The sequence below is a fragment of the Cardiocondyla obscurior genome, linkage group LG25, assembly GCF_019399895.1.
Source record: "Cardiocondyla obscurior isolate alpha-2009 linkage group LG25, Cobs3.1, whole genome shotgun sequence".
Classification (NCBI taxonomy): domain Eukaryota; kingdom Metazoa; phylum Arthropoda; class Insecta; order Hymenoptera; family Formicidae; genus Cardiocondyla; species Cardiocondyla obscurior.
In genome coordinates this window covers 433,749-453,643 of record NC_091888.1, presented here as the reverse complement: position 1 = coordinate 453,643, position 19,895 = coordinate 433,749, and the positions used below count along the sequence as shown (strand labels likewise).

The window sequence follows — 19,895 nt, the reverse complement described above, 5'->3', positions numbered from 1 at the left end:
CCTGAAAATCCACTCTTACAATCAGGAAAATTTCTTTTGTTATCTGATACTCCATGGTCGAACAACAAAGAATAGCAAAAAAAGAAAAAGAGGAAAAAAAAACGTTGCGATTTTGTTTCCAAATCGGCAAGTCCGAATGCATGCCAACTATAATAGGAAGGAAGAATAATAGTGGTCCAGCCCTCCACACGGCTGCGCTACCGTCGACCTAATAACGGGGGTGTTTCGCAAGCGAAAAGGGGTTGATTCGGCCAGTAGCATGCCGCCTCTCGTAGCGTGAATATCGGGTGAGTTCTCGCAGCGGAGAAATCGTGGCGGAAGAACGTGACACACATTACTCACCTGACTTTTCACTTACCCCATTGTACCAGTGGTCGAAGATCGAAGGCCGAGTGGTGTTACGTCGCCAAAACTTTTCAGGGAAACGGAGCACGTAAGTGCGCATTTAACCAGGCATCTCCGTAAATTTGAAATTAAAAATGCACGTTTAAGAGCACGCACCGCGGAAGTAGGCGATCCTCGTTTTAATTAATTTATACACGAGTGCGTGGTTAAAGTCAATGGAAGTATAAATGGACGATGAAAGTTTAGCGGTAAAATCATTTGGACTAATGAAGCGGTCCTGCTGGTCGCGATGAACTGTGAATGATAAAAACCTGAATGAAACCTAGTTCCATCACTAGTCTATCACTCTGGCCTTTGACCACTAAAATTATTTTACGTCAAGTAACGCGTTAATTGCAAGAAACGAAGTGTTTTAAAAGGTTTCGCCATAATTTTTTGGGAAATACGCTATTTATACTTGAGACTAATTAATTTATCATTAGAAACGCATACCCTTTACAATCTCGCTCATGGCAATTTAACAGAATTTTTTAGCAAATTACACGATTTCACGTCGGGCAGAATCTATTTTCCGCGCTTATAAACTTATGCTCACGTTGAACTTTTATAAATCATTAAAGAACTTCTGGAAAAACAGACTAAGAAACTTATTCGCTGTTTATTTTTTGCATAATGTTTTATACATGTAAATATATTATATTAACGAAACGGCAGAAATATTCGCTTGGATTTAATCAAAGAATATTACGAATCTTTGGACTTCATTGTAATGTAATTCCTTTTTATTATTTAATTTTTGTCGCTTTTTATCTACATATGTCAGGCTCATTACATTATAAAGCAGTTCTCTCATTGCTGTATAACAGAATGGTGAAAAGAAAAGAAAGAGAAATTACAAACTTTCACATTAAAATCCCTTAAGAGATTTATAAAAGCCACTCGTTAGCCTGGGATAGGAAATGGCAGCTATTGTTGTAACGCTAACAGAAGCATATTCATAAAGTCCGAACATTAAGTTTTTCATAAAAACGTAAACTACGATTTCAAAAGAATAGGTCTAATGTGGTAATGTCTGGATTGAAAATATATTTTGTCCTGAAAAAGTTGAAAAAAAAAAGTATATATATTTTGTTTTAATATAAAACCGGTATGAGCCCATAAATCTTATAAGTATAAAGAGAAGATGGAAAAAAAACCGTGCATTACGTTTATGCTTCATGGCTCATCAATTTAAATAAATTTTTTACTCTTGCAGCAAAATATAATAACGTGAGATATAAGACGGCTTTCGGCATTTTTAATGTTTCCGTTCCTATTTTCTATACGTGTAATAAATCGCCATCAAAGATAAATTTTTTAAATACGTTGTATATTAACACACTTGATTTATGGGTTTATCGATTAATCATGATAACACTTTCTTGCGGGGGAAAGTGTTTTTAATAAAAATATTAAAAATCGAGTATTTCCTTTTTATAGCAACCGGGTCGAAGATTAGCGATAATAAGAGAGAACATTGTCGTGAAGCAAGCCAATAAATTAATTGTGTACATTATCGGTTAGTAAAGCACTTGATATTTTTTAAAACTTAATTTTGAGAGAATGTGTACGATTGGAACAAAAATAGCGGAACACGTATCACGAAAGAAACTAAAAAAAAGAAAAAAAAAAGAAAGAAAAATCCATGTAATACGACTTGTTTCCAAGTGTAACGAAACAGCCTCGCGTTCCAGCCGGTCCCATGATTTTCCAGGTCAGCTCGGGCTTGCTGTGACAAGAACTGCGACTAACGGCGGAAAACGAAACTTACCTAGAGATGCTGCGGCCAAGTGATATTTTTCGCGAAATTCCGAGTTCGGTGCATATGCATCACGCTAACGAGCAAAGATAATGCCTCGCAGTAATATTAAAATAATTTAAGCGCCGCGGAACACATGCAGGGTGTCTCGTTTACGCGACCATAATTCGCGCGTACGATGCACGCGAATGATTCAGCGCTGATTGACGTTTGTAACTCGTTTCCACGCCCGTCATTTTACATCGATAGCCGGCGGATATGCGAAAACGGAGATTGAAACTGACAGCGATGTAAACAAGAAGCAAATTAGCAACTGCATTACGTTTACCCTCGTTAACAAATCGACTGAAACGGTGCTGACGATTAGAGGATCGTTGTCGCAGATCTTTGCTTAAATAATTTCCTGACACTTTAAATACTTTCAGTTGAAAAAAAAGTTTTCTTTTTTTTTTTCTTTTTTTTTCGTAGAAATAACATCTGTAAGCAAATTTTATTTTATGCTGGAGATTATGTCATATTTTTCTGTGAGCTTCAAATTAGGGAAAATTTCCTGTTGCGTCGTGAATATTTACGTTCAAAAATGCTTCCTTTTTCTTCATCAAAGTGTGTTTTCAGCCAGCGCATTTGTGCAGACGAAATATTAAAATATTTTTTTGGCTAGAAATATTCAGTCGGAAAAACATTGTTTAAGAAACAATGATCGATATCATTTGGTATGCATCGATTAAATGCTTATTGGGACATATCAGCAGCGCTCAATAGAGAATTACACAACCACTAAATAGCAATCGCAAATAATAGGTATATATTCAAGTCCAGTAAATTAAGCGATCATTTACGGCATTTTCCTTTGTTTACTTTATTCATTAATAATTAATTATTTCTTGCAATGAATGGAGACACTATTCATGCTACTTCCAAATGTAACATCTATTTTAAATCGAATAGATATTTTAACGTAACTATATATAGAACAAAAATCACACTTAAATAATTTTAAACAGTCATCCAACTAATTACATCTTTTTTTTTTTTTTAAATTTTTTAAAAGTATTTATATTTAATGCGGGTAATCTCTTTCGGGTATCATTAAAAGCCTGTTGTATTATGTAAGTGTACAGTGTAAGTATAGTGTAAAGGAGGAATATATCGTACCCTAGTTTCCGACTTTCTTTGGTAAAACCTTAGAAAATAGTTGGGATACGTCCAGGGATCACGTACGATTTAAGAAATTCCGGGTTCAATTTAAAATTTTACTTTGGCTTACCGCTGCCTTCTTCCGCAACTCAATTATTTCGCTGATAAATTTAATAAACACCGCTTCCGGCTTTCCGGCTAATAAACGACTAAAGTTCAATCAAACGAAGGCGTAATTTCAAATCCCCGCATAACTTCCCGTATACTTTACGGAAGATAGTAGCCAGATGTTGCGCGTTGGATATTCTGGATGCCCGATATATGTTTGCGCCAGCGTTTCTCGAGCGCCGGGGTCCATAGAAAGTTCCGTTCGACAGAAAGCTTGAATTATCGAGGAAGCGTGAACAAGTTTCCTAAGCTCTACTTAGGAAACTATGCTGCCGTTATAAGACGGACGACTTAAGCGTTAGGTAATTACACTCGCGGAAGCTTGAAAGCGATTATTTAGCCGGATCGTCTTTCACGCGAGGTGACAGCGGGCTGACCAAGTGACTTAAGAATTTATTCTTAATCTAATTACTTTCTTATTTGAAAAACATTATTCGTCTTCCTCTCGTTAGGATCTTTCAATTTACGTGCACGCAAAGCTATTGTTTTTTTTTTTTTTTTTTCTTTTTATCTTCGCTTTTTATATTACGATCTCGCGTGATGTTCACCAATCGCGGATACTCGCTGCGATCCTATAGGACTTTAAGATTATGTAACACGCAATCTTTTAATTTTTAATTATTTGCGATTTATATATTGATAAGAAAAAAAAAAGTTCAAACTTACGTTATGGGATATACATATATAAACTTTGCGGTATAATTTATTGTTGAATTTTGGTACGGTTTTAAAGTTAAATCGTGCCGCGAAATTAGACGTAGGTATGTACCTACTAACAATTATTTGCTAGCATTGTTTTATCTCCAAAATTAATGAAGACATCTCAGGCACGTGGCATGAAAAATACGAATTAATTACCGTTATCACAGAGTTCACAGACCAGCTGATAATATCGCGCTTATTTGGCATGCGACCACGGCGGTGCTCGTCAGGGTGGCAGTTTAATGAAGTCCTAGATGATTCTTTTCCCAGAGCGACATGAGTATATTCTGTTTATCTTCCATTTGGCCGAGTTTCTCTCTCTTTGAAGTGAAACTCGTAGGAGAAGGAACAAATACGAGTGCTCGCGAAAAACTAATATTTGTTATTCACTCGGAACGCGATTTTTCATCGATTACCCGCGACTGAGTGATAGATCGAACACATAGTCAGGCATCGGTATAATTTCATCTAAAATTTTAAAGCTACGTTCAACATATTTCCGCTACTTAATTGCTTACCTTGTTATACTATATTATTTTATTAAAAAAAAAAAGTGCATTTTTATAACTACGCGTATTTTAAAACTATTTTTATTTCCATTGCAATGCGCAGCGATAAAATGTTATTGTTCCTCAACGACTACGTATATATTAATTTCCATCGTAGAGTCTATTTTAAAACAAAAAAAACACGCTCGGTTGTATAAAAACTAAATTGCGGAGCATTGCAAATTAAAAAATAACATTTATACGGACTGATACAGTTAAAAGCAATTTTTAATTCTTTCATTTTTCTGCGTATGTAGAAATATAATTTCATGCAAAATGTTGTGCTCCGGTAGCTTTCGCATTTAAATCTCTGGCGCACTTCATTATTTCGTAAAAATTGGAACGGTTGCGTGCATATGTCATCACAATTGACCTACTAACAGGGTGTAATGTGCGTTTCGTTTGATCGGATAATATTCGCCGATTCAGATAAAACGTCATTCCCGCTCGTGCTTGAGCAAGGCTGTTTCGATTAAGTGCAACCGATTGTACGAAGGAAATTCGAATCGAGCACATTCTTCCATCGACACAGGATCAAGTATCGTTCCGATGTTTATCGCATTATTCGTTGTCAGATACGTCGTTTTGTGGGCTTGCGTGCGGACCACGACTACGAATAGAAACGCGCTTGTATCGTCTTTAACATCGCTCCTATATATCGCTTTAAAATCATATTGTAAATTTCGATTTTTACAAAAATTTTGTTTCTCACGTTGCAAAATTAAAAAAAAATGAACATTGTATTAATTAAAATTAAAAAATAATTTTTTCCTAATTTCGATTACAATCTTTGAGACATTTAAATTTCAAACACGTTCTTTTATGTCAATCGCTAGTATTTTAATTCTAAATATCGTATAATTGCTCACCCCGAGGTTTATTCAAATGTACAAATTAATTCCAACGATATCTTTCCTGTAATTCATGCATCTTCAATTTCGGCACATAGTCTGTTATATCTGGCCGTGACATTCGTGCTCCATCCAAGAGATCAGTATACCGTCGCATTGCACGGCACCGAAACCTCACCGCATGTGTTAGCAATGGGTTATACTCTGAGAACAATAGTACACCTCCAAACGTTCCTCGAAATCCAATCGTGCATCTGTCATCGGCCGGGCGGTAAGCGCGCCTCGATCGCAATACCACAAGACTGTATAAAATTAAGTACGCCGACGAAGCGACCGGTGACTCTGAAAATTCGTACTTCATGCGAAACGTTTATACAGACTAAAAATCCGACGGTGACTAAAATTTTATCCCATTCTTCTCTTAAAAAAAAAAAATTTTTATACGCGAGACCTCACATTACAATGCATATCTCATAAACCAAAATGCATAAATGCATGAGATTTTAAATTGGACGTTAACGTAAAAGGAACAAAAGCATCGGAAAGAGTTTCAAGAAGAACCGAAGAAATGTGAAATTCTCTTTGGATCCCAGGCATCTTGTCGCCGCCCGCTTTTAGCTCTTTAGAGAAAAATGTCGACTTATACACCTATGTGACGGTAAAATATGAAAAATGGTGGCAGCTGGAGTTAATATATTTCAGGGTAATGCTTCTCTCGGCGAAAGAGATTTATGACAATATTTGTTGAATGCTCACTCCCTTCAGCTAATTTAATAATAGAACTTATTGCGACAAAAGCATTAATGCAACTAAGTTGGGAATGTTAAATCCGGCGTTGCAGCTCGAAGATACTATTTATGAGATATAAAATTCTTTAAGCACTGTAGAGAATATGTTAATAATCTGTAGATATATTAGTTGCCCGCATGATTAGATGATTATAGAATCGTTGGGTTATACAGTTAAATAATATAATTGAAACTACGTTCGGTCTAAAATACGAATAATAAAACATTGTAATCTGGGGTCTACAGCAGCAATAAATTTTTTTTTTTTTTTACCGTTTTGTTTAAAATATGCGAATCGTACATTTACTTTTCAACGAGCCGAATAAATGTGCGATTGATCGGAAAACGGAAACATAGTCGATATTGCGTTATTAACAAAATAACATGCAACTAGTTGAAGAGACGCGATCGCGTGTTACCGCGAAATGCGCAATAATAAAACTAATATTTTTCAAAACAACAAATACTGCATTTTCAGATTAATTTTTTAAATCTGCGGAGATTATAAATACGATACGCATGATATTTTAAACGTTTTAAATTAGTGCGGCAACAACAATTGAAATTGTATCGTGGTACTTTGGAACAGCAGTATCCAAAAAGTCATACAAAATTAAATGAATTCAAAACTTCCGCAAGTTTCACCGATATTGGATTACGTAGGATTTCCGCGATAAACTCCGACGGCACCTTGGGCTCGGCAGTAAAGTCAGGAACAATCAATCATTAAAAACAGATGGCAGTCGTAACTTGCAATGCTAATGAATGTCTCATGGATAAGAGCTTATTTTCCTAAGCGACGCTATAACGAGATACGCTCTACAACCGGGTGACATCAGTGAACCCATCATGCGCTTTCCTGCCGCGTATCTTTCTTTGGAATATTTTTTTTCCCTTGGAGAATTAAAGAGAGATACTGTATTAAAGTCCTTTATTAATATTAATATTATATCAGTACTACGTCGTCATATTCACCACAAAGGATATTTTCGTTCAATATTCCTCGGCAAACATATATTTTGTGCATATTACGATTACACAAACTTACATACATACACACACACACAAATATCTATACACGTCGACATATCTTATTACATCCCGCTCTTCAAGAACAAAGTTTGAAAAGCGAATACTAATTACTGCAAGAAATTGTTAATAATCAAGATACCGTGGCTTCTTATTGCACGTCACAACCCCTCGCGGTCGACGGAAATGTTTGATAAAAAAAGGTAGAGAAAAGGCTATTCTTGCCATCGCAGTTGATTAATGCACCGGATTATTTAGACAATTCTGCCAATTGCACCTTCGTTTCTTACGCGTACGCGCTTATTCTATCGCACTTTCCCCTCGTAATTTCTGGGTTAGCGGTAATAAAATAAGCATTACTAAGTAATGGGTTCCGCGAAAATTCGCAGTCGAGTAAATATACGCGGTTGTAACTGGGTTTAAACGAACGTCGGATTACGAGCATAGAGAGATAATTTTTAAAAGAAATAATCCGAGATAATAAAACAATTGCACGACCATTGATTAACTCTACATTTTATCACGTCGCTATCTATAATGTTATTTCGTATTAATTTCAGCGTTAATCGAGCGCACGTGATATTATTAAGCGAGCGGCGTAAAATATTTTACGCGCATCCGTATTATAATATAACGCAATACCAAATTTGAAATATTAAAATCTATGTAAATGCCTGAAAACTAGTATCGCGGCGTCTCTGATATGATTCGGTATCTGTGAATGAATTAATTATCGTCCATGAATTATATTGTACTTCGTTAACCGAGCACCGCGCACACATTTATTCGCCCTAACCGTATCGCGACCGCACCCGAACAGCGAATTGTAATAACAGATTTCGACGCGATAAATCGGGGGAAAATTCAAAACATGATAAATTGAAATGTGGAACGAGAAAATTCGTGATTAATTCCCTCTCCCTCTTTCCCCCGCTTTTTCCAACCCCGCTGTGAGACGTATATATTTATACAATCAGCCGGCTGCAAACCGTAATTGCGCAAGATATATGCAACTTCGAGTGGATAGTAATTCCAATTTCGCGTAACAAGCGTTCCGAGTATCTCCGATAATTGGTATAATAATTTATTGCCATAACATTAACACCTGCCACGTTAATAAGCGAACGACAAATATCCCGTTGTGCTCCGCTCGATCTTTTAAATCGTACGTTTAAAAAGCATTGTTAATTATAATTTTTTTTTTTCCTCCTTTATTCGAATTAAACACTACATTTACGTAATTCGTATCGTACCCGTTGCATTGACTTTTTCTTTTAATAAAACCCCATTACGCTTCGATAAGTCGCTCGAGCTTTTGATCCCCTTTGAATTTGTGACACCAATTATGATTTCTGCACCGATCGGTAGGCACTTTGGCTCGCCCACTCGTCATCGCTTGGCGTTTCAGGTCGTTGATAATTAGCAGTGGAGCTGCAGCCCAGAGGTATTAACAATTGGGGGGAGGGGGAGGGAGGAGAGAGGACGTCGTGCCGCCGATAACAATGCTAGGCCCGGAACAGCGGCAGTGAAAGATGATGGACAAGGAAGAGTTGAGAATAACGAAGGCGAAGGCGCCGCCGCCGCCGCTGAATCTCAGCGAGGCGATTGAGGATGAAGTGCTGAACCAAAAGACTGCTAGAAGTGAGTAAAATACCGCATCTGCGTCATAGAAAATGTGCCGCGAAGCGTGCGAAGATTTAAAGCTGTCCCGGCAATGCCAAGTAAAATGTGAATATATGAGAAGCGTAGAAGCAACCCTCCACCATTCTCCATTTTCCTGAGATTTACGCTAAAGCCGGAAAAACCGCTCATACGTTCGAGGCACCGAATTGCCTAGATTTCTTATCATCGATTGGTTTTCCCGTAACTCCCATTTTCTTTAAATCAAACGAATTTTTTTCGTTTTTTTCCCGACGTAATGTTCATACATTATATAATAATCATTTATTTCCTATATTACGGAGAACTTTATTACGAATTAAATTTTACAATAAATTGATATATGTATGTATAAACATTATTATATATTAATCCGGTAAAACAAAAATATTACGCAAAAGCGATATAATATTTCACGAAAATTTAATTACCTTTTTCGCACAGATGAGAGGAAGGCAGTTTATTGGGAACAGCTGTTGCGTATACTTATCGCATGTAAATTTTTTTTTATTTTTATTTTATTCTTTTTATTTGAAAAATAAAAAAGGGGGAAAGAGATTAATACCTTGCGCTTTCGTGCAATTAAACAGTTTTTAAACATTATCCTAGTTCACTTTGTGGATAATTTCAATTTATTAACATGCAGTTGCACAGAAGTTAAAAAAAAAACGTATTCAATTTGCATCGAACATTCGTGAAATCAGTCATTCAACTAATTAACACACTGTGCACACTCGCGTATTTCATCCCCGGCTGCCTTCCTTCCTTTCGCTTCAATTGCATACACGATCGATATCTGTGCGGACCGAATTTATAAAAAATAAAAAAAACAGTGCGCGCACGATAACGTCCGGCATGTATGCGCTACGAGGTGACTGTCGAAAGTTAAAAAGAAATAAAAAAAAAAAAACCGTAACGCGAATTAATTGAATTCGTACTATTTCTCGTTTTTTATTCGTGATTCTGCTTTCGCAAAAACCATTACAAAGTAATGGAGATATTAATCTGTGTATCCACATACTAAAAGTATGATTCGCGCTTCGCGAAAACCAAATATGCAAAAATTAAATGCCAAATATAAAACGATTGAAAAATTAATTCACATACATCGATATCATGTACAGAAAAAAAAAGATCTGATAGCATATCTTATTTAAGAGAGAGTACATGGTAGTAAAAAAAAATAAGAAAAAAGAATCAACATTACAAAAGCTTTTCATATTTCGGTGTAACAATTTAATTAAAGTTACTTCTAAATAGATAAAGTTTTATCTTAAGAAATTATTTTATAACAATCGTGAAATAGCTAATATATATTTTACAGTTGTCCAGAAAAATAGTATCTTATCCTTTAATTTTCTTTTCTTTTTTTATTTTTTTTCTTTTTACATCGTGTCTTTCTTTCAGTTCTTAAGAACGATCTTCTTCTACATGAGGCTGTGATAAAGAACGAAGCGGACACCGTTCGCAAAGTACTTAAGGAGACTGTCGACGTAGATTCCAGAAATAATGTGAGTCAATAAAAGGATCTTAAATACGAAAATACGCGAAAGGACATTTATCGTGTAATTTGACATTTATTTCATTTTCTGATAAAATTAAATTTAACATTTATGGAAAACCACGGGCTCTTCTAATATTATTACTAAAATGTTTCCTAGTATGGTCGCGCTCCGATTCATTGGGCAGCATCCAGAGGGAACACAGAAATTATTGAGATGTTGATACAAGCTAAATGCGACATCGAGGCGAGAGATAAGGTATGACACATTACCTTTCCGCTTTTTTTTTTTTTATTATCGTCAAATTAATTTACAAAAAAATGACTATAAATTGAAATAGCAAAGTCAAACACGAAAAGTATCAGGACTGTTATTACGGAATTTTAAAATCAATTGTCTAACTGTAATCTTCACATAGAATTCTGTACCTTTTGATGTCTAAAAAAAAGTTTACTCTTCCGTTAATGAAACATTTTTAAATAATAATGTTTTACGTAGTTTAAAGTTACATTTTACTGCTATTGGAAACATATAAAAAGTATATTGACAAATAGATTATGTTTCTATTCTCTTCTTCCATCCGGCCGATGATCAGACCTCGAAAATAAACGTAATAACGTTCCTGGACGGTGCACTTCCTCATTTTGTCGAGGAGAAAAATTATTGCACGTTAAAAAACAAACGTTCTCTTCAGATTTAATATCGCCGGCAGCGTTTTCGCGTAAGGCACCGATGTAAATGTAACGATTGGCTAATGATTTACTTTATTAGCAAAACATTAATGTATGTTTTTGGAAACGACATTTCTTTCGGAATTTAATCTAACTTGCGAGCAGAGCTGATGAAATTCCTCGTCGAACATTAATTTCCGGGATGTTCATTTCTCTTTCAAGTATGGAATGCGACCCTTACATATGGCGGCCCAGCACGGACACCGTGACGCGGTAAAAATGCTGATAAATGCAGGAGCAAATGTATCCGCAATTAACAAGGTATGTCAATCATCTTTTTAACAATCGTCCCATTTAATATTTCCATGGAAAAGTAGATTCAATCTATTTCACGAAAACAATTTCCTAAATGTCAAGACTCGCGGGCTGCGAAATTCCAATTAAGCGTATAGGAAGCTTGCGTAAAATGTTGCAATAATACTCGTATGAAGAACGCCTTACTTAGATAACGAGGAAACTTTATTCAGTTGCCTAGAAAGTTCAACGTAAAAATGACGGTACGTTGCGAATTATCGAGATCGTACGTAAAATCGCGAAGAACTTATTGAAACACAAATCTCATAGAAATTGCGGAGGTAAAAAAAAAAAAAAAAAAAAAAGTGAAATAAGTCACTGAGACGCCGCCACGAGGTTGAAATCAATAACGTGTCAATATTGATATTGGCGTCGGTCCTAAATAATAGGTGCGCTGCTTTCAACGTACACCCTCGGCACGTCGCGTAGAATTTTATCTCGTGCCGTGTCGACGCGAGGAACGTGAGAGGATCGAAAATTTGAATGCGAAGACAACCTCTCGGGGGTGGATAATATTAAAAGAGCGTCGTAATGTAAAAGTAGAGAAAGAAAGAGTGCTCCTTCGCGAAATGAGCAAATGTAAATAGAGGATTTTTTTTTTTTTTATTCAGAAACAGCACACTCTTCTAATGTGCGGCGCTCGCGGTAGCAACGTAGCCGTGGTGGAATATCTCGCGGAAGCCGTGGAATCGTTAAACGGCGAGGCCACCGACTGCACCGGAGCGACTGCTCTTCATCACGCGGCCATCACTGGACATCCCGCGGTGATCACTGCGCTTGCAAACATCCCGCGGATCGTACTCGACGCCACGGATAAAGTAAATAACTTTTTACGCAAATAATCTACATATATAATTTGATCGGTATTGCTCAACAAACCCGCACACATTAAAACTGAATTAAATTTAATCGTAAACGTTAAAGATATTTTCCATTTTTCTTTCTTTTTTTTCTTTTTTTTTCCTTTTTTTCCCCAGGATTATATTAATAAGTAAATAAGGAACAGCAAATGATTAAATTATTTCGCTGATATTAAAGCTCGATCAGTTTGGAAGGTATATTAACGCGCGCATCGCTGGCATACCGAAATATTCCAATACATTCTTGCGCAATATGGGCGTGTTCTGACCTCAGTTTCTCGAATTTCGCGCTGCAATGAGATATTCCACACCCAGAAATCTGATTCCCCATCGTTTCATTCCGTTTCGGATGTGTACGCTCGTGCACACGTCGCGATATACTTATACCCTAAAGGATCCGTCCGTCCATTAACATCTTGGTTGCCCTCAAGCCCCGCGAAAGTTCTCTCACACAACAATGCCAACAATCAAAATATTGCTTTCACATAAATTCCGCCTGTGTAGAAAATTTATTCGCAACCGTGTGCACGATTCTCTTTCATAAATTATTAATTAGTTATCTCTTACGGCACATATTTGCATACATGAATTATGGACGGTTTTAATGCATCCCCGTCCTTCATTCAGAAATCACAAGCTAATTGCCTGTAACAATATTTTGAAACGCAATTTCGCCTTTAAAAGCTGCAATTATTTGTAAAATAGCGCAAAAGGGAGATTTAACATAAATGCACGTATACGTAAATGTGTATTTACGATGTTTATCATGTAATTACTATTTTTGCGCACTAGTCGAGAAATAAAAATCATTTGACAATATATTTTTATCAACTTAGATCGAATAACGATCAGTTAGCACTCGGTGCAGCCTTTAATTAGCTGCAAAAAAAAGAAAATAAAATAAAATAAAAATAAATTATCCCCGAGCTAATAATAATTTAATCAATTTAATGGGAATCGTGTATGAGGTAGATTTCGGAGAGGAAAACATCCGGCTGGATTAAGCTATCAATTAGCGACGCTCCCATAATCATTCGTGCGATCAATTCCCGCATCTCCCTTTTCTCGCTATTTTCGGTGAATCCGCCGTCTCCCATAGCTTTTATTCACGCGGCGTGACGACGATAAGCATCTGTCTTCAATTCGGGATCAGGCTTGACGTTTGACGCGGATCCTCTCCGGGATATATCGAGCTGTCTGCCGATACACAGAGAATACTGTAACATCTACCCAGCATCCCTGCGAGCACGTTTGGGACACCGCTCAAGAACCCTATTGAGTCCTGTTGAGCCCTATATACATACATAATACACGTAGCATACAGAAAATACATAAAAATCATAAAATCAAGCTCGATAAACGCGAGGCGGTGGGAGAGGAAATATCTCGTCGCAGTTAAGATCAGCCCTTTCCGTCGTTATAGTTAACGTTATGTTTCATGCCGTTATTAAATTTTACGCGAGTAATGAAAATATAATAAAGTCGAGTGCGGCATATATTAGACAAACAGCGGAAACGCATCGAGAGATCACGGGAGAGTAGTAGTACTCGGGAATAGGTGACTCGGCCATGGAGCAACGTGGTATCGATCCCGGGTGAAAACACAAAAGGAGGATATTTATAATTTATCGACAGGAACAATCGACCGGCCGTTTAGCCGCGCGGGCGGTAAGAGGAACCGTTCGGATTTCCGGATCTGCAGTCGTATATGCATGCACCGCTCACCGGATAGGTCATCCCTTGTTTCCTCCCTCGCTCCCCTGTCTCTCTCTCTCGATTTAAATCCTGCGAAAGTGGGTCTCTTCCCCGGCGGTGTCGATTGCCGGTGTCCTTATCGAGAGGCAGGCGCAATCCCCCCGAGAAAAGTCACCGCGCGACTGTGAAACTCGACTAACCGTCGGCTTGAATACATTTTACAGAAGCCTTTGTAAACAGACACTCACTTCCCTGTATTCCCGGACACTCTTGCCTCCGCGTTCGATTTATTCTCACATCCCTCCTTCGATTCTCACTCGCATGCGGAATTCTAATTTCCCGGCGATCCGGGATGCGCATCGCCCCGATCTTTGCACACCGCGCGACTTATTGTAACAGTTAATCATTCCCAGTCGATTCGTCGCTTCCGTTCCCTCGGCAGTATCGATTCGATTCCGCTCTTCTTCGCGGCTAAAACCGCTACATCCGGAATTTTACAAATATTTTGCAGCATGCTGTTCAAAATTTTGTAAAATGTAACAATCAAATACGGCTCGTATTTGTCGGAGGAATTACTTGAAAAATCTATACGGTTTAAATTCGTTAAAATAAACGTTCTGCGAAACAAGAAAAGCTGGAATAACATGTTTCTCTATCTCCCGGCTAACAAAATGTATGAAGAATATTGCGCGAAAATACTGTGTTTTTTTAAAATGGAATTTTTACTATTTTAACGGAAGCTCGAAAATAATTTTCATTTTACTTGGAGAGTTACATTGGTGTCGATGTTAAATTCGCAAATGCGGTCGCGATATATGTTTTTAATGATAAGACGACGCGTGCCCGGGTCGTTCGAGCGTTGATTAAACTTCTGAATATGGGTTCGCTTCCAGAAAGGACAAACGCCGTTGCACTGTGCCTGCGCCGAGGAGCACTTGGACGCGGTGGAGGCCCTTATAGGATTAGGGGCAAACGTAGACGCCCAAGATAACGATGGCAATACTCCGCTTCACGTTGCCACCAGAACGAGGCACACAGGGATTGCGCAATTATTATTAAAGGCCGGGGCGAATACCGAGCTAATCGACGCGGTAAATTGAATAGTTGAGCGATCGCATTCGCTTAACGGACGGATAAAAAGATAATTAATGATCAACGTGATTAAGTCTACACTCGAGCGCATTAAACGTCGATACTAATTTTTTTTTAGAGGAGACCGAAAGAAGGTCGAGTAATGCTCGTTGCGAAATTCAATTCTTCTCGACGAGATCTCTCTCCGTCGTGTTCGAGCGAAGTGCGAGAGTAGAGATTTATTATACAACGCTTGATCATTATTTCGTATCGCGGATCGTTATTTCGTGCGATTAATTTTGTACCATAACTATCTCTAGGAGGGCTTCACTTCCCTTCACCTCGCCGCGGGGCAGGGATGTAAAGGAATACTCGACTCCATGATTCAACACGGAGCCGATCTTAACAAGCAGTGTAAGGTACAGATATACCTCGGTATTTCCAAATATAATCCGCGCCGAAACCGGCTGTACGTATAACAACGTCCAGCAATGTATTGCTGGTGCATTATCGAGTCCCGTCACACGTCGACATATCCAATCGCGAGCACGTAGTCGTAAATAACGTTAATTATTGCGAAAATAAAATAAAAAAAAATTTGTAGTTAAAAAAATTAAAACCCGCATGAATCCTCTCCGTTGTTTGTTGCAGAACGGTAATACACCTTTGCACCTGGCCTGCCAAAACAATGAGGTAGAAACGGTAGAGATATTAATTAATAAAGGCGTCGATCTCAATTCTTTGAACTCGGTACGTAAAAAAATAAAATAAAATAAAATAAAGAGTTCTCATAATCATTAATGATATTAGCGCCATAAGAAATCTTATTTGGAACCTTAACACGAGGCTTTTACCGTGCAATATTTTTATTACGCTCGTTAATCTACAGAGTGATACTATAACAGTCATGTTCGACGTTAGGATCGAAGAACCAGCAACAGGATTGTTTAATGTTTTCGTTTCCTATCGATTTGCTTTAGAGGCTTCAATCTTCCATACATATCGCGGCCGAGATGGGACACACAAATATTTGCGAATTACTTCTTGCAGCCGGCGCGAATATCGAGCAGAAAGAACAGGTAAATATCGTACATAGCTCGGAGAGTTGGTTATTATCGAGTTATCCTTTGACGATATAATTAACTGGATCCGTTTGTGCTCGGACCACATTATCAACGCTTGGCTAAATCATTTATCGACGTTGTCTTGCTATTGACTAAAGTCACTAAAGTGCTATGCTATATACAGAGTTTCGACTACGATTGAATTATAATCGAGCGCAATTTATACAACAATCAATCGCGCTCTACTAATAAATTAATTATCAAGCCTGTCTGAAAAGTTTAATTATTTGTTCTTGCGACGTGAAAAAAAGAAGAAAAGAAAAATTCTGAAGACACGAGATCTAATTAAAAAGAGAATCTCCATCGAACTTTCCGCAAATCAAAATAAATGATTAATGCTTTAAATCCAATCGAGAATCGTTATCGACGGTAATAAGAATGCAGAGTTATTAATATATTTGTTAAAAATATTTATAATTGCGAGTTTAATGAATCGCAGAACTCGGATGGAAACTCGGGTCTGTCTCCATGACGTTCGTTGAAGCGTAAATTTTAATAAAAATATAAAGTAACAAAAATTTTAACGACTTAAGTTTCTCCGATATCTTATTTCTCAGAACTTTTTATTTCATAAAAGTGCTGCAAAAGGAAAGAGCCGCTATAAAAAGATTTCAATCCCACGGCGCAGCCTCCAATAATATAACATCCCACTCTTAATTAACACATTAGACGAAAAGCCCGTCGTGTGTGCACGGCACGGGCGAAGGGTAGAGGGAGGGTTGATTCTGTCGACAATGCGACACGTGCCACGGGAAATTGACTCGCGCTATTTGCAGAAGGCTCCAAACTGTACGCCTTATTCCTGATCCAGCGCGCCGCGGTTAACACGATAGGGGTGTCGGATTGACGGCGACCGTCGTAAACTCGATAATAAAGTTAAACCGAAGTTTATCCTGACGTTTGCAGAGCGGCCGTACGCCACTTTACATCGCGGCGAGGGGCAGTTTCACGGCCATCGTCGACATGATCATCAAGACCGCCAGATTAGATTATCCTACCCCGGTAGGTATACATCAGTCGTAGCCGCGTAAATTTCGTTTAAGGTAGAATTAATATTTTCAGCTACGACACTTTGCTTCTTTTACCTACGCGTCGAATTTAAATCAGATAAAAAAAAAATTCATTAATTAATAAAGATAAATAAGTAAAAGTTGTAAATTTGAACTTGTGAGATCTCGAATTTTGATAAGGAGGTCCGGGAGCTGACACCGGCACGAAGGTGGTGGAGAGAAGGATCTCGCGGTGGCAGCATCTCCAGCAACAACGGTCGCCTTACGGAGCAAGTTCGGTCTATTTTATGGAAACTGGCCTATAAACAGCTGGCGCCTGAAGATTGGAAAAAATTAGCTTGCCATTGGGCCTTCACCGCCGAACAAATCAAGGCAATCGAGCATCAGTATACGGGTAAACCTAGTTTTCGTATCGTTAGGGCTTGTCATTACGCGTGCTTGAATTAAAATTTCTGAGAGCTTAAAGACTAAAAAAAAAAAACTTAATCGCCAAATCGAGTAGACGTCGTTTCAAGCAAATTAATATATATATATAATAAAGGGCAGCTTTATGAAAAGGACGATAAAGCCTCAATTGCAGGTTCCTCAAGTTATAAGGAGCACGGATTTCGAATGCTAATGATATGGGCCTCCGGATTAAATCCAGACGTATCGGTGATAAAAGAGCTCTGCGAAGCTTTATCAGCCGTGGACAAGAAAGCAATTGCTGGTATATACGTAACTAATTCTTATTATTACTATTGCTTTAACCGGTCGGTTTATTTCAACAAACTTCTTACAGCGCGGTAATAAAATATCCCTCGTTCGCGTGAATAATAAAAAATTACAGCGTAACTGACGTTTACAGAGATAATAACACATGTAATATATCTAAGATAAAATTTCATATCGAAAAAAATTGTCCGCAGAAGAAGATCCTATTTGCTTCTCGCTCATTTCGCAGATTCCATTCGGAAACAAATGGAGCAGGGGGAAGAGCGTAAAGGGAAATCGAAAGGGCAGCGATGTCACAAATGCTCCATCGCATGAATAGCGACAAGTGCCAAGCTCACACGTAAACTCTGCACGCATGTGAAAACGAATAGAATAAATTACAGTAATTTATGACGTAATAGCTATTCTTATTAGAATTTTATTTGCATTATAATGAGGAAAGTTCAACGAATTTGGCAAATGCCATTAACGAAAAATTTGTGAAGAAAAAAAAAAGAAAAAAAGAAAGTGTATATGACGCGCTATATGTGTAAATGTCTTTTATATCGTTTATGTAATGTTAAGTAAATTCTTAGGACTAACGAAAAATTTTAATTTACATCATATATAATTATTATTAAATCGATAGAATTTTTTTTCTTTTTTTTCTTTTCGCTAATGTCATTATAAATCACGCGATTAAAAAATTTAAAAATAAGATAAACTCTTGATAAGTTAATACATTTTTTGATCAGGCGTCGCGTAATTTTGTATTTCCACGTTCCTAAAAAAATGAATTAGAGATTACAAATATACACAATCTCACTGATTTCAAAGTAAAATGTTCATCGATCTGTTTTATCACTACTGAGTTAAATAACATTTACATAACGCTCGGGAAGATATCTGAATTATACATTAATAAATGTATAAAAAGAGGGAGAAAAAAAAAGGACCTAAAATGACTATTTGACAAACAATTATACGTAAATCAAGCCGTCCTAAGCTAATCTTAATTCAGATGGACTGTCTTATTCCGTTTTACTTTCGCGACTTTTTTTTTTTTTAATATAGAAAAACGTCGCCGTAACTTGTAGAAACTAAAGTACAATTAGTACCACAAGAGCCATCGAAGATGCGGTGCAATTATAAAATCAAAGTAACAATCGAACGTAGACTTTGGAATAATAATAACGCATAGAGTAAGCGTGAGAATAAATTTTGCAGGGCTTTCGATGTGATAAACAGTTTTACTAGATTAGATCTCGAATAAAAGAAATAATATGAATTCTATAGCGATTATCGCACAGTTCTCAAGAGAGACAATCTAACATATCTGAAACACAAATTTAGATCTAATTACGAAACGATTATACGTAATTTCGTCTTGTATTTCGTCAAATTATATATAAAATTATAAAGTTTCTGATCATGCAGAATCAAATGCGTAAGAATAAAATTGTAAGCGAGAAGCGAGTCTTTTCTCTATCACATTTAGCTTATATAATTTTATAAACGTTAGTGATTACTCGATTAAAGAAAAAAAAAAAAAAATTATCGCGGAGAATTAAGTGCGAAACACTTTATCTGCATTGTCTGTCGATCTTTCGATTATTTTATAAGATTAAAAGGCAGTTATCGACAAAGCGATACGAAATATAGATAAGTAAATACTTACCCCACTGCATTAAAAAAAAGAAAAAAAATATATATATAGACTTCCAAAGCTGCTTTCTGAAAGTATGATTTTACAATAATGTATATACATATCTCGTCTTGATGTAATAAATCGTATTCTGTATGCTGTCGCGTACGTTATTATTCTTTTACAAGTCTTAGCTTATCTTAAAACCCACTGACGTTGATTATTATTAAAACTCAACGTAGCAA

At 37.1% G+C, this 19,895-nt stretch overlaps 1 protein-coding gene across 4 annotated transcripts; it reads left to right on the top strand.

Annotated features, from left to right (window-relative positions):
* The first annotated feature begins 128 nt into the window (after window positions 1-128).
* Window positions 129-19,806, top strand: LOC139111839 (ankyrin repeat and death domain-containing protein 1A). Of its 4 annotated transcripts, none has more exons than XM_070672383.1 (14): window positions 133-433; window positions 8,775-9,007; window positions 10,433-10,536; window positions 10,687-10,785; window positions 11,421-11,519; window positions 12,164-12,370; window positions 15,001-15,198; window positions 15,499-15,597; window positions 15,830-15,928; window positions 16,159-16,257; window positions 17,209-17,304; window positions 17,496-17,706; window positions 17,881-18,021; window positions 18,256-19,806. In XM_070672383.1, the coding sequence occupies exons 2-14, from the start codon at window positions 8,899-8,901 to the stop codon at window positions 18,339-18,341; spliced, it is 1,647 nt and encodes a 548-aa protein (XP_070528484.1). In that variant the 5' UTR covers window positions 133-433; window positions 8,775-8,898; the 3' UTR covers window positions 18,342-19,806. The 4 variants fall into 4 exon arrangements, with proteins under 4 accessions (XP_070528486.1, XP_070528484.1, XP_070528485.1 ...); XM_070672384.1 differs by having other exon boundaries at window positions 17,493-17,706; window positions 17,893-18,021; XM_070672382.1 differs by having other exon boundaries at window positions 17,493-17,706.
* Window positions 19,807-19,895: the final 89 nt, after the last annotated feature.